The sequence below is a fragment of the Semicossyphus pulcher genome, unplaced genomic scaffold, assembly GCF_022749685.1.
Source record: "Semicossyphus pulcher isolate SPU_LCO1_2020_fin unplaced genomic scaffold, fSemPul1.0.p SCAF_14, whole genome shotgun sequence".
Lineage (NCBI taxonomy): Eukaryota > Metazoa > Chordata > Actinopteri > Labriformes > Labridae > Semicossyphus > Semicossyphus pulcher.
In genome coordinates, this window is record NW_027211648.1 from 307,501 (window position 1) to 330,000 (window position 22,500).

The following is a 22,500-nucleotide window of genomic DNA, read 5'->3' on the forward strand; positions in this document are numbered from 1 at the left end:
GGAGGGGGAGACAGAGGGAGGGGGAGACAGAGGGAGGGGGAGACAGAGCGAGGGGAGACAGAGCGAGGGGGAGACAGAGCGAGGGGAGACAGAGGGAGGGGGAGACAGAGGGAGGGGGAGACAGAGGGAGGGGAGACAGAGCGAGGGGAGACAGAGCGAGGGGGAGACAGAGGGAGGGGAGACAGAGGGAGGGGGAGACAGAGGGAGGGGAGACAGAGCGAGGGGAGACAGAGCGAGGGGGAGACAGAGGGAGGGGAGACAGAGGGAGGGGGAGACAGAGGGAGGGGAGACAGAGCGAGGGGAGACAGAGCGAGGGGGAGACAGAGGGAGGTTAGAATCTTTGTCTCTGCTACTTTGTCTATTTTAAACTGACAGAAACTAATCACTGTAGTTTAAACGTGTGTGTGTGTGTGTGTGTGTGTGTGGGTGTATGTGTATGTGTGTGTGTGTGTGCGCGTGTACCGATCTGGAAGGTCCACTTGTACGTCCTCTGAGGGGAGAAGTTGTGTTTGTCTTTGCTGTGTGAGGACGGAGACGACAGGCTGGGACATCGAGACTTCTGAGACTTCTGAGACAGAGACGAGACGCGAGACTGGTCCTCACTGTCACTGCTGTGACCTGGGGGGGGGCAGAGAGGGGGGGGCAGTCATTGTTTACATGTTGTTCCGACAGGTGTGTCAGACTTTAAACTGTGATTTACAGAACGTGTGTGTGTGTGTGTGTGTGAGATGTTTGAGTGCACCATGACACTGTAACATCCACAGTAACTGCTGTAACACTTGCTCTCTGCTGACTCCGCCCATCACATGTGACATCATCAGCTCACCTGCTCCGTTCTTGTCAGCCTTCCCAGGTGTGTGCGGTCGTTTCTGGTTGCGTTTGTGTTTCTTGGCGGTCGGGCTCGAGTTACAGTCCATCACTCTTTTCTGACCTGAGGGGTCAAGGGTCAAAGGTCACAGGTTACACACCACAACAACCTGGGGGGCACCAAAGATGGCTGGGGGTGTGCGAGGCTTTGAGTGTGTGTGTGTGTGTGTGTGTGTGTGGCGCTTATATACTAAATAAAAAGCTTAACAAAGTGTTACGGGCACTAACGAGGAGGTGAACAGGAGCACTAACGAGGAGGTGAACAGGAGCACTAACGAGGAGGTGAACAGGTATAGTTCTGCGCATGACTCACCTCGGTCCTTGGCGTCCTGCAGTGACAGCAGGGAGGTGGCGGTGGAGGAGGAGGAGGCGCTGCCATCAAACCCAGGGCTGGAATCTCCCTCTTGCTCCCTCCTCCCTCCTGCCCTCTCCTCCTCAGCAGCGCTTCTGGCTGGGTGGAGCTCCTCAGGGCAGGGGGCGGAGCCGGGAGCAGCCGACAGGAAGGGCCTGACCTGAGGCTGGGGGAGGTGGGGGGAGTGGGAGGAGGGGAGGGAGGTGTGGAGCAGGGAAGGCAGCGGGGACGGGGCTTGTTGTGGCTCCCTCATCATCAGGAGGAGGTGCTCTGGGGGAGGAGAAGGCTTCTCCTTCTCGTCGATGTCGTCCAGGTCCACCTCGTGGCAGACCAGTGCCTCGGGGCCGATCTGAGGTTCCAGCTCCTCAGAGGGGGAGGGGCCAAGTGCCTCCACGGCAGGAGCAGGAGTTTCAACATGCACCTCCGGCTCCTTCGTGGCTCCGCCCGTCAGGCGCTCCACTGAGACCTCCCTCGAAATCTCCTCGGCAGGGCGGGGCCACTGCTCTGCCTTCAATGTTCCCTCGCTCCTTCTCTCTGACTCGCCCCTGCGGAGGGGGGAGGGGAGGGTTTTGGGTGAAGCGCCGGCAGCCATCTTGGATTGTGCAGGGGGGGTTTTGGGGGAGGCGACTTCCTCCTGTCTCCTGTCAGGGCGGAGCTTCTTCTCAGTCACTCGCTGCTCTGTTGCTTTACGCTTCAGCGCTGAGCTGCTCCTCTCCTCAGGTAACCCCCCCCCCTCCTCCTCCTCCTCGGAGGCGGAGTCAGTGTCTGAGTCAGCGGTGGGAGACTCAGGGGGGAGGCGCTGGGTGGGGAGGCAGTGGAGGACCACCATGGGCTCATCCTGTCTCTTCAGGACGCCACGAGGAGAAGACGACATCACTGCCATGTGCGAGGGGCTAGAAGCAGGGGCGGAACTTGGAGTGCAGAGGGGGATTCTGGGAGGAGTTTCAGATCCCGTCTCTCTAAGGTTGGCCCTGCGACCTTTGACCCTTGGGGAGGACAGAGGAGTGGACCTGCTGCTGTCGTCCTCCTCTGCAGGAGTCGACTGAGGAGACGAGGCCTGCGGCTGCTTCTCTGGAGACAACTTGTGTTTGTCTGCAGCGGGGGGAGACGTCTTGTTGCTCCTGTCGGGGAGGGGGGACGCCCTGCTGGGGGACGTCTTGGCAAGCACTTCCTGTCCAGGTGACATCTTGTTCCTGTCCTGGACAGACAGCGTCAGGACTCCCTCCTGCAGTGGAGACGTTTTCTCCTCCAGGTGAATGGGCAACATGACAACTTCCACCACAGGCTCCTCCCCCCGCTCTGCCTCCTTCTTCTCTGATAGGCTCAGGAGTTTATCAGCCTTCTCCTGAAGCATGCTGGGACACGGCGGTGCAGTGGCGGCAGGAGGATGACCTGTTGTTATGGAGGTGACAGTGTTTTCACTGTCAGTCGTCGTCGTGAAGTTAGTGTCCTCACTCATCTCCTGCTCCTCTTCCTGCTCCTCCACCTCTTCCTGCTCCTCCTCCTCCTCCTCCTGCTGGGAGGGCGGGGCTTCAACCCTCCCTCGCCAAGGTGACGGCTTTTTGTCAGGAGGGTCTTCTGATTCGCTATCGTCTGATGAGTTCCCAGACTCCTCTGCAGGAGACAGACAAGATGACTGGTTAGTTACTGAACTGAGCAGTGACAGGAATCAGGAAGTAGATTTGTTCTCACCGTTGGACGCTCTGTCCGAGTCGTACATGCCCGATGTCCTCCGAGTTCTCCTGCGAGGAGTGTCTGCAGAAAGGTGGACTTTATTACAAACATCATCATCAATCAACAGACTGATCACCTGTAGGTATGAGCATGCTCGGTGCGTCTTACTGTCTCCGTTGGACATGTTGCCGGGCATCTCGGTCCTCCTGCCGTTGGAGCGTCCCTCGTTGCTGGGGGTGTTTGAGACGCTGCGCCCTGCAGATGTGGGCGTGGTCCTGATTTGAGGACGACCCCGTTTCGCTCCAGTCGGCTTCAATGGCATCGCCGGCGTCCTCTCCTCGTCTCGCTCCTTCTCTGGCTCCTCCTTCTCTTTGTTCTGTGGGAGATGGAGGAGACAGTGAGGATTCTCTTTGCAGGTGGACTCTAACAGAAATTCGACACGTCCATCCAGACAGAGAGACAGACCTGTCTGAATGTGCAGAACCACAACTGACCATTAGCCCACAGCAGGGATGTGCTGCCGGTTAACCAACACTCTTAACGGTTAATAACCGGTTAACAGACAAGATTAAAATGTACTTTTTGGATCGGATAAAAGTCTGGGACTGGGGATGCTAATTTAGAGGTACATTTATTGTAATCCTCAGACATTAACACACTGTGTCCATTACGCACGTGAGCATACAGCCGTGTGATCCAGCAGCAACAAGAAGTGAACAAACATTTACAGCCGACCTTTCTTTGATGGTCAGACACAGAACTTTAATAAACATGAACTATTTAAAGCTCCAGACACGCCGTCAGGTCCGGACAGGATCTCACGAGTTCCCTGCTGTGCCTCGTGCGTACATGTTTCCTTTCTGCTCACAAACAGTCAACACGTTAACGACAGGCTGTGGACACTTCAAATCAAAAGGCCTACAGCAGGCCTTATTATGTAGGACAGTTTGTCTGCTGGTTTTGGTGGGGAAAGAGCAACATGTGACATGCTGTGGGGTTCGTCTGGTGCGCAGTCTGTTACCTGTGAGACCCGCCGCGCGCTCAGACGTACCGTGACGTCCCAGGAGCAGAGACATGCAACAAAGCTTTAACTGTTTAACTGCTCACGACAACAGAACATGTTTCCCAGATATATACTGTATGTGTATTAAAAAAAGACACACTTTATTTAACCGTTTAACTGGTCGTATTAACCGGTTAAAATGATTTATGGTCAGTTAACGGTTAACCGATTACAGTGCACATCCCTAGCCGACAGTGAAGCTGCTCCAGCTCTGGTGAGACAGCCAACAGGAAGTGACATCACATGACCCTCTGAGCTCACCTTCACCTTCTTCCTCTGCCTCTTCTTTGTCCCTTTCTCCACAGGCCAGATGATCCGGTCAGCCTTCACCCACTCATCGTACCTGTGGATCAGACACACCTGGGTGAGGACAGGCTCCGCCTCCAACACATCTGAGCTCCTCCTCATGTCCTGACACTCACCTGACGTTCCAGCCGTAGTAATGAACCAGGTAGAACTGTTCCCCGTTATCCACATCAGTCTTCTTGATGTGAGCCTCGTAGATCTTCTGAGTCTTCCCTCTGCCGTACTTCACCCGCACCTTCGTCCCCGCCAGAGAGTCCTCGTCCTCCTCACCCTCACTCCTGACACACACACACGCACACACCTTTAGTATTAAAGCAGTTTTTTTTGCCCCAAGTTTAGTCTCAAAGGTTTCCAGGCGTCAACCTGCGCAGCAGTGAAACAAACGAAGTCGATGATGGATATAACCCCCCCTGCTCTGTTTACCTCACTGTTACTCTGCAAACTAAACTTGTTAACAGTGTTAACTTTACTCCAGTGTTTGACCGCAGGATCTTTGTGTTTATTCTTCTTGTTGAATAAACACAACACGACAACGATTACCTGACCAGATACACCCGTAAACCAAAGCCCATCGTCTCTGTGCTCATAACATCACAGCTGGTTAACCTCCCTCCTCCTCCTGAGCTGTGTCTGATGAACTCTCCTGCTGCTTCCAGCTCCTTCAGGCTGACCAGTGCCCAGTGTGATGAGCTGTGAGCTCGGATCAGTACCAGGATTTCTCTGATGGACACCAACTACCGGCGTCCTGTTTCAGCTGTGGAGCGCCTGTCCATCTGTCTCACTGAGTGGCAGTTTCACTGTATCTAGTCACACGTGGGAGATCTGTCTCACTACAGCGCTATGAAGCCACAACAAACATGTTACTGAGATTTAATGACAATAAACAGGCTGAGAGGATGCTGAGAGAACTACATCAGGAGGCAGGGTGGTAAACAGAGTTCATGCTGTGTCAGGTCTGTCTGTGAGACGACAAGAACACGACTTAAAATGACTGTTTTTTGAATGGAGTTTGGTTTGACCGTTTCTGAAGCGACGTGAGGAGAATCTCAGCGCTGAAACACTTCACACACTCTCCACCTGATCTACCTGTAACTTACTTCACTCTGAACTCCCCTTTATGATTTACTCCACCAACACTGACACACTCACCTGTCTCCTCTCCTCCTCTCCACCTCCTCCTCCTCCTCCTCCTCGTCTTCGTCATCATCGTCCTCCTCCTCTTCCTCAGAGCCTCTCTCTGAGTCGTCCATTCTCCTGTGGCTGCGTCTCCTCATCTCCCTCTGCTCCTCAATGTTATCTCCTCCTGCTCCTCTCTTCTCTGGTCCCAAGGGAGACTCTCTCTCTGCCTTCACCAGACTCCCCATGCACCTCCTCCTCCCCTGAAACACACAAACATATGGTCAGACACGGTCAACAGGAACACTACGGGTCTGCTGAAGGGACAAAAGGAGCAGCTCCAAGTGAGGAGGAGAAACAGGAGCAGAAAAGGAGTAAAGTAGTATTTTTGTCGTCTCACCCTCGGGGACAACTGCGTCTCCTTCATCTCCTCCTTCTCGCTCTCGTTCTCTGACTCCTCCTCCTCCATCTTGTCATCCACAGGCTCCACCTTTACTGCTGGAGTGGAGGACTCTTTAAGCTCCGCCCCCGTCTGCCTCTGATTGGCCGGTGTGGTGGGAGGGCGGGGGTTGTTATGGTGGATGGTCCTGAAAGTGATGGAGGCGGAGCGACAGTACTCCTCGAACCCGTACAGGTACCTGTAGAGACAAAATACACCGTCAACAAACCAGGGGGCTGATGGGAAATGTAGTGAGAGAAGTGACGGAGGCCATCGCTGCTGCAGTGACCTGCTGTTGTCAGGTAAAACCGTCCTGTAAACCTTTAAATCAAACTCTGTCAGTCAAACTAACCCCCTTCTGTGTCCCTGCAGCTGATTGGACAGTCAACTCATCAGGCTCTGGTCAGACAGCCAAGAGGAAGTGACATCACAGGACTTCAGTCCAGCATGCGAAACCTTTCTCAGCATCATCACACCTGTCCCGCAGCAGGTCACATGACCCCCTGAGCTCACCTTCTAACAGACACTTCAGGTCAGTGAGATGTTTCAATAATCGTCCATCAGAGGAGGAGCTGCAGGGTCTTCAGGTACAGGAACAGGTACAGGTACAGGACACCTGTCTCTAAGGAAGTACACTACAAACTGAGACGACTCAGACCAGATAAACTAACCCATATTAAATGTTATTTTATATTTTAGGAAGCGTTTGGGGATTGTTGATTCATGTCATGTAAATAAAGCTGGAAAGAATCACAGGTAGCAGGTGTGTTCTTACTTCCTGTAGGCCGTCTTCACGTTGTAGGACGCGGCAGAGTTCAGGACCGGAATCCCCAGGTCGATGTAGACCTGCTTCCACACCGTGCCAGACTCAATCTACAGCACAGAACAGAGTCAGGAACAGGAAGTGACATCACAGGTCATATGACGCGCTGGACACAGATGCAGTCAGTGCTCACCTTGTGGCAGCCTCCCTGCTGATAGACCAGTCTGAAGAGTTTGAACAGGTTCAGGTCTTTGTAGCCCAAAACTGGGGGCTTGTTGATGGGGGTCCCTGTGGACAGACAGACACACAGACAGGCAGACAGACAAACAGTCAGACAGCAGTAATGGTACCATTGTCCTCTGTAGATCTAGTGTGTTGCATGATGGGAGAGGACTGATGTCATTGATGATGCTGATATTTTCCCTCAGATGATGTTAAAGGCGTGAAAGTAGTTTGTTCACGTGCACACAGATCATCTCCGTGTCAACACGCGTGACATCGTCAGTGAGACTGCAGAGCAGAAACCACCTCACACCTGATCCACCAGGAGACCACTGCACCTGCCAGCAGCTCCACACTGTCATATGATCCTGATCGGCTCACTGAAGGCGTCAGGATGTGATTCAAAGGATTCGACCCAAAATGTCAACAGAATCTTTAAAAGGGATTTAAAGTCTTCAGACAGAAGCTCTCTGACAGCTCCTCTGCAGACCAACCAGTCTCCTGTCTGAGGAGCAGCAGAGGAGCAGCAGATGAGGAGCAGAGGAGGAGCAGCTGAGGAGCTGAGGAGGAGCAGATTACCACGACGGACAAATGAAGCCAACGCTGAAGCACCAAACCCTGCAGTTCCTCTGGTGTCCACTTGAGGCTGTCTCCAGCAGTGAGTCAGTCCCCATAGAGCCCCATGTTAAACTTTACATGTTTACAGCCTGGTACAAAAAACAGTTTGGGTCTCTATAGCTCATTTCTCTCTTCATGACAACTGTACGGGGAGAATCTTTATACAGCTCACCTGTTTACATTATATTAAGGCTTACAGTGATGCAGCATTAGGGGCGTGGCCTCTTTGAGTGACAGCTGGGAGCTGCTAGCTGTCTGCTAGGTGTCCCCTCAGCTAACTCAGTCACTGAACGTAACCTCTGGGCCATGTTTGTGCTGCTGGAGCCTTTTGGAGATTTGTTCATGTCAATATAAGTCCAATAAAGCGCACACACAGATAATCTGTCTAACAGAGCGTCCAACACGTCTGACACACTGTTTTTACACTTATGTTAGCATGTTATGTCAGATTAGCAGCTACCTGTGTCTGTGCTCACCATACCTGCGTGTTAGCTTAGCTTGTTACCAGTCAAATAAAGCAGCTAATGAATTAGCCTTGAGAACAGGCTGTTTAGCTTTGATAAATTAGCGTTTGCAGGTAAACCTTCATGTCCAAACATACACCTACTCCTTATATACAGTCTGAGTCTCACCTCTGTCCTCCATGAACTTGTAGAGCTGCTGCAGGAAGTGGTCTCTCTCCTCAGGGTCCAGCTCCTCCTCGGGCTGGCAGACAGAGAGACAGAAAGGTTAACCTCTGACCCCCCCACAGCAGCATCAGTCACACCTGCTCTTACATTACAACCTTACCTCTTCCTTTATGTGCTTCTTCTTTTTCTTCTCATCTTCATCCTCCTCTTCATCGTCACTCTCCTTCTCCTCCTCATCGTCCTCATCATCACTGGAGGAAGAGTCCAGGATCTGACTCATGTCCATCTTCCACGCACCTGGAACCTCCCTGCTCCTCTGGAACATCTGGGCTGCTTCAAAACCTGGAGAGAGCAGGACCAAGAGAAAGGAGGGGAAGGAGGAGAGAGTAGAAGAAGGTAAGCAGGAGAAGGAGGAAGTAGTAAGAGTAAGAGATGGGGAAGAGAAGGAAAATGGCAGAGGAGGAGAGAGGAGGAAGAGGAGGAACGAGGAGGAGGAAGAAAGGATGAGAGAGGAGGAGGACAAGAGGGTTAGGAGGAGAGAGGAGGATTAGAGGACGAACAAGAGGAAGAGGAGAATTCAATAATCAGAAGACATAACGAAAACTGCAGAAGAAGAGTCCATGTTGAGTTCTGACTGATGAGTCATCGCCTCCAGGAGCATTGTGGGAGTTGCAGTGCCTCACCTCTCCTGTTGGAGAACTCAGACCTGGCGATGCTGGAGGAGGCGATGGCGTGGACCTGTCCCCTCGCCACCGTGTAGCTGCAGGACGACAGGTGGCACAGGAGGGTGAGACAGCTGATGGTTCTGATCAAAGATTAATGATGAAAAGAAAACGTGAACTCACAACTTGGAGTCGCTGAAGGAGCGGACCAGACACTGATCCTTCTTCACCAGCAGCTCATCGCTACAGCTCGGAGACACCACCTGAGGGGGAGGAACACCTGAGTGACATCAGAGCTAACAGCTAATCAGAGCGCGTGTGTGTGCGTGTGCGTGTGTTTACCAGAGCCAGGTACCAGCTGCCTGGTTCGTCCTCGTTCTCGATGCTGGAGACTTTCCCCAGCAACTCGTCGTTGAGCCTCCTCCGGTCCTCCTCCTCATCCTCGCTGGATGAAGACTCATTCTCCTCGTCAGCCCTGAGAGACAGACAGAAAGGTAGAGAGACAGGCAGACAGGCAGGGAGACAGGTAGTCAGCTTTGCTTTCTTCAGTGATGTGTTCAGTTAGAACCACAGACTGTATATATAATGGCCGAGGCCGTGACGTCACCCATTGGTTTCTAAATAAAGCTGAAATATGGCCGCCGCCGTGTTGGTTTACTGGAGCCTGAGGTGACCATATCTGGATGAGAGGGTGGAGCTGCAGAGGAGCGAGGGCTTATCAGAGCTACACGATGTGTGTGTCTGATGGTGTCTGACGGTGACTCGCACTGGGCAAGCGAGCGGCGAGTGAACGACACACACACGGAGAAGAAACGTTCAGTGTGTGTGTCTGCCAGCAGCTCCCCCTGTCACTCAAGTGACCACGCCCCTTTATTTAAGGCTTAATGTAATTTAAACAGGTGAGTTATGGAAACATTCCCCCTCATGCAGTTATCATGAATAATAAGACTTTTTATAACCAAACTGTGTTCTGTACCAGGCTGTAAACATTTCTGCTGTAACCTTATTGTCTGGAGCCTCTAGTGGACACTCCAGGAACTGCAGTTTTTTGCACTTCAGTATTGGCTTCATTTTCAGCACCGAGGTTGCTGCTTGGTTTGAACAGGGTGATAGTTATCGGGTTAAACTAAACATGAGAAGCTGACAAAGGTTAAAATAACTTGAGATGCGTTTGTTTCTCCATTCAGTGATAAACTGATCAACACGTCCCTGTCCTCTGTTCTCATCACTCCATCTGTGCATCAAGTGTCAAACTCACACAGCCTGCGACGAGCGCCGTCCTCCTCGGTTTGTCTTCTTGCCGATGACCGGAGTGCCGAAATGCTCCGGGTTGGTCAGCGGCAGCTGGTCCAGCGTCTGAGAGGAGGAGGAGGCGATGATATGTTTAACACAGAAGATATTAGAATATATTCTTTCAGGTTTAGATGAATGCAGATGATTGATCAGAACGTGGTGGAAGGATACAGGCCTGAGAAGTAGTCCCTCCTTCTGTGTGAGGCTTACCTCGCTCTCTGCAAAGTGTCTCTCTCCCTTCAGACACAGGGACGTACGACGAAGAGTCTTTTCATCTCCATCATCAAACACTGAAACACACACACACGGCTCAGTTAGTCATTCATTTCTGTGTGTAACAGGACCAAACGCTTTCACTTCCTGTCATGAGCTGACCCGCCTCCTTCAGTCTGACTGAACTTTGACCTCTGATATTTATAACAGCAGAAGAGGTGTCGACTGTGCAGAGACTGAATAAACTGCACACATCTGTGCACCCCTGCAGCTTCATGTCAGCTCCTGCAGTTTGTTCAAAGGCTACTTCCTGTCTCCTCTTAGCTGCACACCATCAGGCTGAGTGAAGCTGGCAGCGTATTGGTCAGGCAGCCAAGAGAAAATGTGACATCACATGACATCATCAGCTCATTGAGCGAAAACTTTTCACAGCATCATCACTCCTCCCCGACAAAAACACTAGTCATGTGACCTCTGACCCCGAGCTTCATCGGTAACCTCTGGTTCAGAGGTCACATGACAAACAGCCGTTACGTCACTCTAAGAGCCACCAGACTCCACCAAACAGTGATTTTAGCTGCCAGGACAGAGGAGCTGCTGCTCTGTTTACATCTTTATGTGTCACACACATGCTGTGTTGGATCGGGACCATTAATCACACAATAACACTAACTCACTGACTGAAGCAGCAGAGCGGCAGCTCCTGTCCTGTGAGCTTAAATCAGTGTTTTTCTGAATGGAGTCTGGTGTGTGTGCAGAGAGCGATGTAACGTCTGTGTGTGGTTAAAACAATCATCTTCCTCTGTAACAAAAAGGTCTATCTCTGTAGGGATCCTTTCTGTCATGTTGTCACACACTTAGAATAACAATCTGAGCCTGTCAGTGGAAACAACAAGAACTTTTAGTGGACGACCTTTGACCCATCAAGGATTATGTTGCAGCCGTTACAGCCTGTTTCACTGCTGCAGGATGAACACATCTACTGGAGACACTCACACACTGTGTGTTCCTGTGAGTCACTCAGACCTTACATGTGTTAAATAGAGCCCAAGTTTAAAATACCAAAATGACCCTTTAAATAAAAACAAGAGATGGTCACTGTGTGTGTGTGTGTGTGTGTGTGTGTGTGTGTGTGTGTGTGTGTGTGTGTGTGTGTGTGTGTGTGTGTCCCTACGTGTGTGTGTGTGTGTGTGTGTGTGTGTCCCTACGTGTGTGTGTGTGTGTGTGTGTCCCTACGTGTGTGTGTGTGTGTGTGTGTCCCTACGTGTGTGTGTGTGTGTGTGTGTGTCCCTACGTGTGTGTGTGTGTGTGTGTGTGTGTTAGGGTTAGGGTTAGTCCCTACCTATGAATGTATATACAGATGGACGACGCGTCTCCATCTGCTCCCATTGTACGTAATTGATGCCAAAACAGCCCTGTGATAGGCGCTGCCACCTTTCGATGGTGACGTCATACGGAGCCAGAGTCTGCGCAGTAGAGATCGGCGGGTGGCGCTGACGTAGCCACTTCCGCTAACCCAAACACACCGAACTTACTGAAACAACAGCAAGGATCCCGCACGCCGGCGTGTTTAACAGCAGAACAGCTTCTTGTGTTGGTCTGAGGTTAAAGTTCACAGGTATGGAAACTTCAATGACTGTAGTGATTGTTTTAGTTACGTTTCCACTAGCGGATCGTCCTCCACTCTGCTCACCCGGAACTGATCGGCTGCAGGAGCCGAATTTGTCAACAGAGCTGTCAATCATCATTTTGACAGCATCAAATAACTAATTAAAAGTAAACTTGTCAGAAAAATGAACACTTGGACGTAAATCAGCAGGATAAGAACTAACTATAATGACAGAAACCATGTTGAGAAAAATGTATTTGACGTGTATTTTGATTTTATAGTTTGACTCATGTCCCATCTGTTAACATGGAGGAGGCGGGCTTTATGAGCTATACTGCAGCCAGTCAGCAGGGGGCGATAGAGAGGGTTTGGCTTCACTTTTAGGGAGCTGTCATGTCGTCCATCTTTTTATACAGTCTATGGTCCCTACATGTGTGTGCTCCTACGTGTGTGTGTGTGTGTGCACCCCTACATGTGTGTGCCCCTACATGTGTGTGTGTGTGTGTGCACCCCTACATGTGTGTGTGCTCCTACATGTGTGTGTGCTCCTACATGTGTGTGCCCCTACATGTGTGTGTGCCCCTACATGTGTGTGTGCCCCTACATGTGTGTGTGTCCCTACATGTGTGTGCTCCTACATGTGTGTGCTCCTACATGTGTGTGTGCTCCTACATGTGTGTGCTCCTACATGTGTGTGCCCCTACATGTGTGTGTGCTCCTACATGTGTGTGCCCCTACATGTGTGTGTGTCCCTACATGTGTGTGTGTCCCTACATGTGTGTGTGCCCCTACATGTGTGTGCTCCTACATGCGTGTGCTCCTACATGTGTGTGCTCCTACATGTGTGTGTGTCCCTACATGTGTGTGCCCCTACATGTGTGTGTGTCCCTACATGTGTGTGCCCCTACATGTGTGTGTGTCCCTACATGTGTGTGCCCCTACATGTGTGTGTGTCCCTACATGTGTGTGTGTCCCTACATGTGTGTGCTCCTACATGTGTGTGTGTCCCTACATGTGTGTGCCCCTACATGTGTGTGTGTCCCTACATGTGTGTGCCCCTACATGTGTGTGTGTCCCTACATGTGTGTGCTCCTACATGTGTGTGCGATTGTATCTGAAAGTTGCTTCATGTTATATTTCCCATCTCCCATCATGCAGCTGTCCATGTGTTGACAGTGGTGGTATGTTTGCTCCTGTCTGCTGGGGGGGGGGGGTTGATCTGCTGTGTTGTCTGATGGAGCTGTGAGCAGTACACAGAGGCTCACTGTAAAAACATGACGATCATGTGACCCTCGTTAGGGGATTTTTACTCTCATGTTAGTTTTCAGTAAAACCCTGTGACATCATGAGGCGGCCTGTCTGTGTGGACCAATCAGAGGGCAGGATCAGAGACTCACCCACAGTGTAGAGGCTGGCGTCTGTCAGCTTACCGATGACAGCCTCGCTGGACAGACCCTCGTTAGTCTTCACCTCCACAGTGGAGCCCACCTGAAGCACAAAGATCCTTTATTAGTGACATCTCACACCACAACACATTTAGTGTTCCACAGTGACCCACTCATCTGCATCTCACCCTCAGAGGTCCTTTGACCTGGTCATCCTGCACCACCTGGGACGTACTCTCACCTTTCAGAGTCACCTGCAGACATAGAGGAGGAGGAGGAGGAGGAGGAGGTTTATTTCACACAGGGAGGACAGTGATGGACATGACCTCTCTCTCCCATTAAACACATTTTGATCTAAAGAGCCGGTGGAGGACAGACTGTAACGGGCGGCACACACTTCCTGTTTGTTCTGTCCTGAACACACAACGTTGTGTCTGAAGGACGAGGACACACAAACACTCACGGTCCCCCTCAGGATGAACACGACACAGTACAGCTGACCAACAGTCCAAAGTGTGATTAACAGAACAGCCCACGTTCACACCTGAGCCAGCAGAGAAAAACGACGTCAACAATTAATCAACTATCTGAAGGTGAATTTGCTTTGACTTATATAGTTAACCCGCTGCAGCTCTAGAGAGGCTTGAAGGTGAATGATATAGATCAAGATACAGCTGATGGAGCAGTCTGGATTTAAACACATCACAACAGCACGTCATCATCAGCTGTGTGGGAGAGCTCAGCTTTAAAGTGAAGAAGGGAGGAAGCCTGAGATACTTTACACGAGGACACGTGTTAAATGTGCAGCAGGAAGCTCAGTGTGACAGCAGTCCTCCTCCACACAGCCGGCCAATCCCTGCGCGAGGTCCCTATGATGTCACATTGTGTCAGAAAGCTGCAGTAGCAGTCCTGATCTGAGGTCAGACTGAAGGAGTGGACTCACAGCTGCTCCTGTACTGTTCTGGGCTCTGGTTGGTCAAACTGGAACACTTGTTGTGTTTAACTCAATTTTCAGGTGAATTCTAGAAATGTGACGATTATTTATGTGTCCGTTCGCTGCTTCTTCAGCCCGTTTGTGAGGTGTTTATTGGTCAGAAGGAGGCGGAGTAGACCTGAAACATGTCTGTAGTCCTCCAGGAAACACAGAAGAAGCAGAAACATGGAGCTCCATCCTCAGGAGCTCGTGTCTCTTGTTTCCATGGTATCAGCTGCTGTCAGCCATGTTTCCTGCCGTCTCTAATAACACGTTAACACGCAGCATTGCTCAGCTGATCAGTAAGGCCACATCAGAATATGTTTACAAAAGGTGCCTCCACATCCATCATCAACTCTTTCCAACAAAGATGAAAAACACCTGAACACACCTGCTGGTTTCCACGCAGCTCTGCTGTCACGTGGAAACCAGCAGAAAATATCATGAAGAAAGGAGTGTGTGCCTTTTCTTCCTGATTGTCACGTAGTGTCCTTCTCTGATTGGACACACCTCCATCACATGACACTTGCCCAGCAGCAGGTAAATCACTGTGAAGAACTGACGCCAGGCTTTGCTGCCCTCTCTGCTGCTGTGAAGGTAACGGCTCTTTAGAACGATAACACATGAAGAACAGATGCAACACTGCTGACGGAGATACTCAGAGTACTGTGTGGACATGTAAGGGTCAGAGGTCAGCTGCAGTGTATCTGTGGCAATGCTCAGGTGTGACGCTGGACTTCCTGTGTGCAGGTGAGCCAGGTGTGTGCGCTCTTACCTTCACCTTCACCATGCGCTTCACAGTCTTGATCTTGGCCTCGCAGAAAGCCCCTCTGTACTTGGCACTGACATCCGTCCCCACTGTCAGGTAGGCAGGCTCGTCTGCTGCCTGAAACACACACACACACACCAGTGACATCAGGACACACACACACACACACACACACACACACACACACACACACACACACACACACACACACACACACACACACTCACAGCATGCACTGCAGCAGGGAAGCTGCTGCTCGGGTCTGAGTCCAGACTCATGAACTTGTTATTGTTTGACTCTCACATCATTCATGTTAGCTTGGACTCTGTAGCATCTTTAGCTGCTAGCATTAGCCGCTCTGCATGTAAAGATGCTTTGACTAACTATAGACAAAATCAGGATGACATGTACGTGTATTTCAGAGATATATTGTCATCAGTGTCATGTCACTAAATTTACCCATGATGCCTCACTGCGAGGTGACAGGATGTCTGAAGAGTTGTTACAGTAAACAGGTAAATGCTCTCCTGGCAGACATGTTCTCTGCAGATCCGATGTGTGCAGCGACGCCTCACTTGGTTTACTAACTCACTGACAGACCGACAGGAGCAGCTGCTAACAGAGGAAACTACAGAGGCCTGACTGCGTTCACCTTCAGGGAGCTTCAGCAGGACATCGTCACGTTTAGTGTTCATCCCCGTTTCAGTTGGACGTATTTAAAACACGGAGGCGTCTCTAGCTCTGTCTCCGCTCTCAGTCTGAAGTCTTGTTCTGCACATGCTCACTGGCAGGAGTCACACAGCAGTTGGTGGGTGTGTCAGAGGTTTTTCACTGCGGTCTACATGGAGCTGCAGGTGTTACACTTTATTCTGTCCCGAGAGAAACAACTGGACATAGTATGTTTGTGTTTATTGTTCCTCCTGTTTTATCCTGAGACATGAGTAACAACACATGAATACATTTCTACAGACTTTTACTTTGAAGGGTTCACACACTGTATTTATGAGTGTGTGTGAATCACAGTGCAAATATTCTGCACTCTTTGGTTTCTATCAAACCAAAGAGACTGAACCCAGTGTGACAGTGTGTGAGTGTTTGAGCTTCAGGGCTGATGACCATCATGTGTGAGGCTCCATCAGTCTGCACAGCAGCTCCTCCTGTGTTTGTGTCTGAAGGCCCGAGTCGCTCTCAGCTGGACCTCGTCCCACTTCTACCTCTATCACATCATCATGTTAACCTTCTGTTTATTATATTATTGGTTGTATTGACTTAGTTTCAGTCTTTGCTCGGCTGTACTGTGAAGTATCACAAAGCACGTGTCCAGACCTCGGCCCAAACTAAGATGGCAGCCAGATAAGTGACAGGCTTTCATTCACAGCTGCCATCTTTGTTTGGGTCCCAGAGCGGAGACCATCTGCAGAAATGATCAGACTCTCCCTCCCTCCGCTTGAGGAGTAAAGTCATAAGACAGGCATCTGTGAGGATCAATGAGCTGATCAGTACTTTCAATATGAACTCATAACGTGCACATGCTGCTTGCTTTAGATATTCAGTTTACTGTGATAGAAGCTCCTGTCTTTTCAGACACAATAAATGTTTTCTCTCCGTGTGACTGAGTGATCAATTGGTGATCAGAAAAGTTCTGTGTCTATACACTAATGCATTAACAGACAACTCATGGCAGCCCTGCTGTAAGTGTTCATTAATGCAAATGTGTCCACTTTGAAAGTGGTGAAATGGGAGACAGAAACTGGACAGAGACGAGTCTTTGAACTGGGAAGATCCCAGTCCAGGACCATCAGAGGCCAGTTCACAGCCTGTTCTCTAGGCAGGTCAAACACTCACCTTCATCTCTCCGGTTATTTGAGGGAGTCCAGCTCGAGAGAATCCGGATCACTGAAAGACACAGACACCGGGACTCAGAGTTAGCTTTAGCAGGAGACAGAGGACAGGCAGGATGTCAAACTGTCCTCAGGTTTAACATAATGCTAGGCTACCAAGCTAGCCGCTCACTTGTGTTAGCTCAGGCATTCTTTCTGGCTGCCCCCCCCCCCCCTCCCTCCCTCCCTCCTGCCCGGATCAGATCAAATATGTGGCACCAACAGCTAACTCTTCGTCGGCTAATAGCGGTCCCTTCACATGAACATGGAGGCACAGCTTTCAGCGGGTTAGAGGTTAAATATCAGCGAGTCTGAGAGAGACACAGACCGGCTGTGGATGAGGAGAACAGCGCGGACGGAGGAGCGCTCCTTCCCGCTCCGCTCCTCTGAGTCACTCCGCCATCACAGCTCGCCATGTCAGCCCTGCTAGCTCTGCTAACTTTACCCCCCACCCCCTAACCGCCTGCTAGCGACCAGCAGCTGTAGGGAGAGATCCAGTCACTCATAACCGAGTCCCAACACGAACAAAGTCCAAACAGTGGCTGTTCGAGGCGGGCAGAGAGCGCGGTTCACTCCTCTGTCCGGGGCTACATGTAGCCTGTTTGCTAACAAACGTCTGAACATCGAGTTTTGATCATCTGGCGTTTAAAGCTCAAGAACAGCTCAGCTCGGCTCGAGCAGCGACATTAGCTCCCTTCAGAGGGTGAACTAAGTTTCTATCAAACCAAAGAGACTACGTGACATTCGACGGAACCAGAACTGTTGTATATTTATTTATTTAATTTGTGGCTTTTCTTCCACAAAGAAGCAAGCTTCACATTTCTTCACTGCAAAAACAAGCCGCCTGCCGCTGCCATTCAATCCACAGCCTGCTCGTTACAACAGCAGCTAACTGCGAAGCTCCCTGCCCGCCTGTGACACCCGCCCCCCGGCTCTGAGTCCCCGACCCGCCGCTGATTACAACCGTTCTAAGTTAGAGTTCGGTTCTGGACATAATCTGTGGATTTTAATACTTACATACACGGACGCGGCTGCTTCCCCTCTCGCTCGGCAGCAAAGCGATTCACGAACAACAAGCTGTTGAGCCCCGAGCTCTGTTTCCCGGCCTGTGATTGGCTGTGGTAACAGCGATGGTCAAAATTGAGAATTTCGATTGGCTGAGTGATTGCTCGATTTTAATAGGACATACCTCTTCTGGGGTCGCTGTTGGACGATACGAACGCGGCGCCACGAGGGAAATGACGCCATCTGCTGGACAATTGTCCAACCAGAGGTGAGCTCGAAAGAAGAACCCGCCACTGATGATTCTTATTGGCCTCGCGCATTTTGTTCCCAACAGCGACACGTCCCTATTGGCTAAGCTGGCTTCCTTGTCTGTACCATAGCTCTACTGACGCTGCAGGAAGCCCTGCCCGGATACGTGCTGGAAAGCTGCTCACCAGACTCCATTCTAAAATCTCCACTATTATTTTTCCTTGTTTATCGACGAGGCTGTGGACTTTGTTAGAGAAGAAAACATACAATAGTTGGAAAACGACACCATTTATTGTGTATTTTTTTACAAAGCACAAAATCTCTGCCATTACATTGGTTTGCCACTGCGTTCCATTGGGAATGCAATTGGACAGATGTAACCGGAAAGAGAGGTCAAACAGTGTACAAAAGTTTAATTTGTGTTTATAAACGCTCTCATTTTGGGATGACAGGTGTGCCGAAATCAAAGGGTGCTATAATGCCTGAATTAAATGTCCGTATTTCTGTTCTATCACATGAATAGCTCGATGATGACAGCTGAAAACACTGAGTGGACATGTTTTTAAATTAAGTTTGGTGATGCGGTTTCCATATATGAGACGTCACGTATCAGGGATCGTGTTGAAACAGGCTCCACAACAAAACGCTCGACGGAAGTTTCAAAACACAAACACTCAGTAAACGAGCAGAGCTGCGGCGTGAGGTCGAAGTACACAGTTTAAATAGAATCACGGGGACCAACGTCGGTTTTAGCAAAAGATGGTCGGTGTTTGTGGCGCCGTTTGTAAAGAGTCTAGGTGGGCGGGAACATCAGAGCGCTTACGTAACAGGAAGAGAGTGACGGCAGAGCCATATATGTCATGTTCCTCTGTGGAGGTTATTTCTAAACAACACATGCAGACAGCACAGTGATGGCTGCCTGTCAGCTGAAGGACTGCTGCTCCCTCTATCTCCATGAGGTTTGTGTCTGAGCAGATCAGTGATAATTCATAATAAGACTGTTTAAGCTTCTGTTTAGATGGACATTTCGCTCATGTTTAAATGGTGTATTATGCTTAAATGGTGCTAACAGTGCTTCTTTAAACTCCGGTTATCATTTATTAAAAGCTTTCTTTTCCATTGTATTTAAGTTTAAGTAACTGTCACTTAATTTAGAACAATGCTCTATGAATCTATAAACGTACTCTTGTCCAGTGTCACGCTGTCTAACACTGTTTATCATATTTATATTTACAGGTAATAATCAGCTGACAATCAGGGACAAAACACACACACACACACACACACACACACACTGTTCTTCAACTTTTTATTTTCAAAGCTGAAATTCATCAAAAGCAAAAATAACCACAAGAATGTTCATGAACTATAAAACATAAAAAAGGTTATGGAAGGAGAGCGTGTGTGTGTGTGTGTGTGTGTGTGTGTGTGTGTGGGGGGGGGGGGGGGGGGGGGGGGGGGGGGTCCAGTGCTGAGTTACATGTTGTCTTCGTCAGAGTCATCCTCCTCCTCCAGAGAATCCTGAAACACACACAAACATGACCATCAGCTGACTGTGTGTGTGCATGCGTGTGTGCGTGCATGCTTGTGTGTTGCTCACCTTGGCGTATTTCTCAGCTTCCTCTCTGACGTCTTTGGGTACCAGCTCATGTCGTCCGTTTGTGACTGAGGGAGAAGAGATGGACAGGGAGAGGTTCATAAGCGTCCCCATGGCAACAAAAGCATCAACAGGAACAGGAAGAGGTGATGGACAGTTTCCTTGCTGTGATTAACAGTGTGCTAAGTGCACCTGTTCAGGTGATCAACATAAGAAGGCTGTTTGTTTGTATATGTGTGTTATATTATTTGAACTCAGGGATTGGTCAGACAGCCAAGAGGAAGTGACATCACAGTAGATCAGTCCAATGAGCGAAACCTTCCTGACTCTCATCATCCCTCCCTGCTTCTCAGATCAAGGTGATCCGCTTTATTGATCACAGGAGGCCTCCTAAACACTGAGCTTTACAAATGTTTAAAACAGAGTTGCTTTCTGTTTAGACAAGAACATCAGCCGGACACAGTCAGACAGACAGGTAAACAGACAGACAGGTGATTGGGGGGGGTTTTACCTTCACCGACCCAGCTGAGCTCCAACTCAAACGCTTTGTCTTTCACCTCGTCATGAACGATGTAGATTCTGAGGATCAGAGGAGACGACATGTTGGTCAGAGAGACAGGCAGACAGACAGACAGACACAGGGCAGACAGACAGACTGACACAGGGCAGACAGGCAGACAGACACAGGGCAGACAGGCAGACAGACAGACAGACAGGTAGACACACACAGGGCAGACAGACAGACTGACACAAGACAGGCAGACAGACTGACACAAGACAGGCAGGCAGACTGACACAGGGCGGACAGGCAGACACACACAGGGCAGACAGACAGACAGACAGAGGGCAGACAGACACAGGGCAGACAGACAGACAGACTGACACAGGGCAGACAGAGACTGACACAGGGCAGACAGACAGACAGACAGACAGACAGACAGACACAGGGCAGACAGACAGACAGACATGGGCGTCTGACACCGTTTGCTTTCCGCCAACCCTTCCTGTGGTCAGGTCAGTTATCCGTTCACACGGACACAGGGACACACAGGGACACACAGGGACACACAGGGACACACAGGGACACAGGGACACAGGGACACACACGGACACAGGGACACAGGGAGACACAGGGAGACACAGGGACACACACGGACACACACGGACACAGGGAGACACAGGGACACAGGGACACACGGACACAGGGGGACACACGGACACAGGGAGACACAGGGAGACACAGGGAGACACAGACACACAGGGACACACAGGGACACACAGGGACACACAGGGAGACACAGACACACAGGGACACACAGGGACACACAGGGACACACAGGGACACAGGGACACACAGGGACACACAGGGACACACAGGGAGACACAGGGAGACACAGGGACACAGGGACACACAGGGACACACAGGGACACAGGGACATACAGGGACACAGGGACACACAGGGACACAGCACTAACTGGATCTAAGATCCACACCGGAGTAAAAACCAGTTGCACACAGGTGTCAGAGAGCGATTCATGTACAGAGTAAAACAAGTCCAACGTTTATCATCAGACATTCATGCTTTCATCACCCTGATGTCAACACAGTGCAGGTGTTATTGACTCACATTTTAGCGACCTCTTTGACCAGCTCTCTGCACGTCATCTCCTTCATCTATACGCACACGCACACGCACGCACGTGCGCACGCACACACACAGCAGGAGGAAACAAAAGGCTGTGCTTTAGTTTACATCATTAATTCATTCATGTGGTGAAACAGTGACTTCCTGTTGGAGTTATTTTTAGCGTCATCACTAGAGGCTATATTTAACGTGCTGTCACATAAAGCAGGCATGAAGACGAGCTCACAGTGAGAGGCTAGAGTTGGATGTTGTTGATGAATAGTCAGATAGTTTGTCTTTGATAACCTGATCAATAGGCGATCAATCAGCTGACACACGCTCACACTCACCTGCAGCTTCTCGATCTCTGTCTTGGCAGCTTGTTTTGCTTTCCCGATGGCACAGCCCCAGTAACCCTGAACACAGACACAGACAGGTTACCGGTCTGACTGGGACACACTGACTGTTCAAGTCTGCAGTTAGACCCCGTGCAGACAGACAGCCAGACAGACAGGTAAAGGTAGAGACAGACAGACACAGAGCGAGTGGAGGTGTTCAGGTGTTTCAGTGTTTGTCTCACGTACAGTGTGTTCCATGTTTACAGACCATCACAAGAAGAAGAACAGAGTACGTCTGTTCATGAGCCTGGCTGAGTGACACCTGTGACCTGATGACGTGTTACATGTGAAGTCCTACAAACATAACGAGGACCTGAGGGACCCCAGGTGAGTTAGCAGAACACCTGAACATGGGAAGTTTTCATGAACCACCAGCACGAGCCAATCAGAGGGAACATGTGCACTCTGAGGTGCAGACGATGCTGTAGAGGTAAAGCATGGTGGTAACGGGAGAGAGAGCGGACGTCATGATAATCAGACTGGACTCTGGTGCCGTCACACGGTGAGACGAGAGTCTTCACTGAAAGAGCCTCTCTTTGGAGTGCGCTCAGAAACTCTGTGACACACACAGTCTGACAGTTAGCCTGGCATCATGGAGGCAAGTGAGGGAGTCCCCCCCTGCTCTGAGATCATTCTGTGCTCTCACCATGACAACAGAGTGGCTGTAGACGCGTGTGTTGTGACTCACGTATGAGATGCCGGACGGGTCGACCATGTAGAGCTGAGGACCGTCGTCTTTGTCGTACGAGCCCAGGATGAAGCTGGAGATAAACAACAACATCACCACCACCAT

General features: G+C 50.4%; 2 protein-coding genes and 2 non-coding genes across 5 annotated transcripts in view; all 4 read right to left on the minus strand.

The window, feature by feature from the left end:
• Positions 1 to 17,898, minus strand: part of arid4a (AT-rich interactive domain 4A) — a 20,279-nt gene extending 2,381 nt beyond the window's left edge. The window contains exons 1-23 of one of the 2 annotated variants that reach the window (XM_069661494.1): positions 17,851 to 17,898; positions 16,799 to 16,849; positions 14,960 to 15,070; positions 13,400 to 13,465; positions 13,224 to 13,314; positions 10,215 to 10,294; positions 9,970 to 10,067; positions 9,054 to 9,186; positions 8,895 to 8,974; positions 8,733 to 8,809; positions 8,210 to 8,391; positions 8,053 to 8,125; positions 6,774 to 6,868; positions 6,593 to 6,690; positions 5,779 to 6,016; positions 5,412 to 5,641; positions 4,379 to 4,540; positions 4,218 to 4,299; positions 3,062 to 3,269; positions 2,912 to 2,974; positions 1,181 to 2,833; positions 827 to 931; positions 463 to 618 (exon numbers count right to left, since the gene is read on the minus strand). In XM_069661494.1, the coding sequence (XP_069517595.1) occupies positions 463 to 618; positions 827 to 931; positions 1,181 to 2,833; positions 2,912 to 2,974; positions 3,062 to 3,269; positions 4,218 to 4,299; positions 4,379 to 4,540; positions 5,412 to 5,641; positions 5,779 to 6,016; positions 6,593 to 6,690; positions 6,774 to 6,868; positions 8,053 to 8,125; positions 8,210 to 8,391; positions 8,733 to 8,809; positions 8,895 to 8,974; positions 9,054 to 9,186; positions 9,970 to 10,067; positions 10,215 to 10,294; positions 13,224 to 13,314; positions 13,400 to 13,465; positions 14,960 to 15,070; positions 16,799 to 16,804 (4,087 nt within the window). In that variant the 5' untranslated portion in view covers positions 16,805 to 16,849; positions 17,851 to 17,898. The remainder of the gene's footprint in view (positions 1 to 462; positions 619 to 826; positions 932 to 1,180; positions 2,834 to 2,911; positions 2,975 to 3,061; positions 3,270 to 4,217; positions 4,300 to 4,378; positions 4,541 to 5,411; positions 5,642 to 5,778; positions 6,017 to 6,592; positions 6,691 to 6,773; positions 6,869 to 8,052; positions 8,126 to 8,209; positions 8,392 to 8,732; positions 8,810 to 8,894; positions 8,975 to 9,053; positions 9,187 to 9,969; positions 10,068 to 10,214; positions 10,295 to 13,223; positions 13,315 to 13,399; positions 13,466 to 14,959; positions 15,071 to 16,798; positions 16,850 to 17,850) is intronic. The other variant, XM_069661495.1, reaches the window with a different exon arrangement.
• On the minus strand, positions 6,217 to 6,296 carry LOC138591843 (small nucleolar RNA SNORD53/SNORD92). The gene has a single exon (XR_011308085.1). It is a non-coding gene; the product is annotated as a small nucleolar RNA SNORD53/SNORD92 (small nucleolar RNA).
• Positions 17,899 to 19,527: 1,629 nt separating the features above from the next.
• The window catches only part of psma3 (proteasome 20S subunit alpha 3), a 7,223-nt gene continuing 4,250 nt past the window's right edge, over positions 19,528 to 22,500 (minus strand). Inside the window, exons 6-11 of the mRNA XM_069662270.1 lie at positions 22,396 to 22,468; positions 21,660 to 21,725; positions 21,313 to 21,359; positions 20,196 to 20,263; positions 19,688 to 19,752; positions 19,528 to 19,608 (exon numbers count right to left, since the gene is read on the minus strand). Of these exons, the coding sequence (XP_069518371.1) occupies positions 19,564 to 19,608; positions 19,688 to 19,752; positions 20,196 to 20,263; positions 21,313 to 21,359; positions 21,660 to 21,725; positions 22,396 to 22,468 (364 nt within the window). The 3' untranslated portion in view covers positions 19,528 to 19,563. The remainder of the gene's footprint in view (positions 19,609 to 19,687; positions 19,753 to 20,195; positions 20,264 to 21,312; positions 21,360 to 21,659; positions 21,726 to 22,395; positions 22,469 to 22,500) is intronic.
• LOC138591844 (small nucleolar RNA SNORD53/SNORD92) lies at positions 19,946 to 20,025 on the minus strand. Its single transcript, XR_011308086.1, has one exon. It is a non-coding gene; the product is annotated as a small nucleolar RNA SNORD53/SNORD92 (small nucleolar RNA).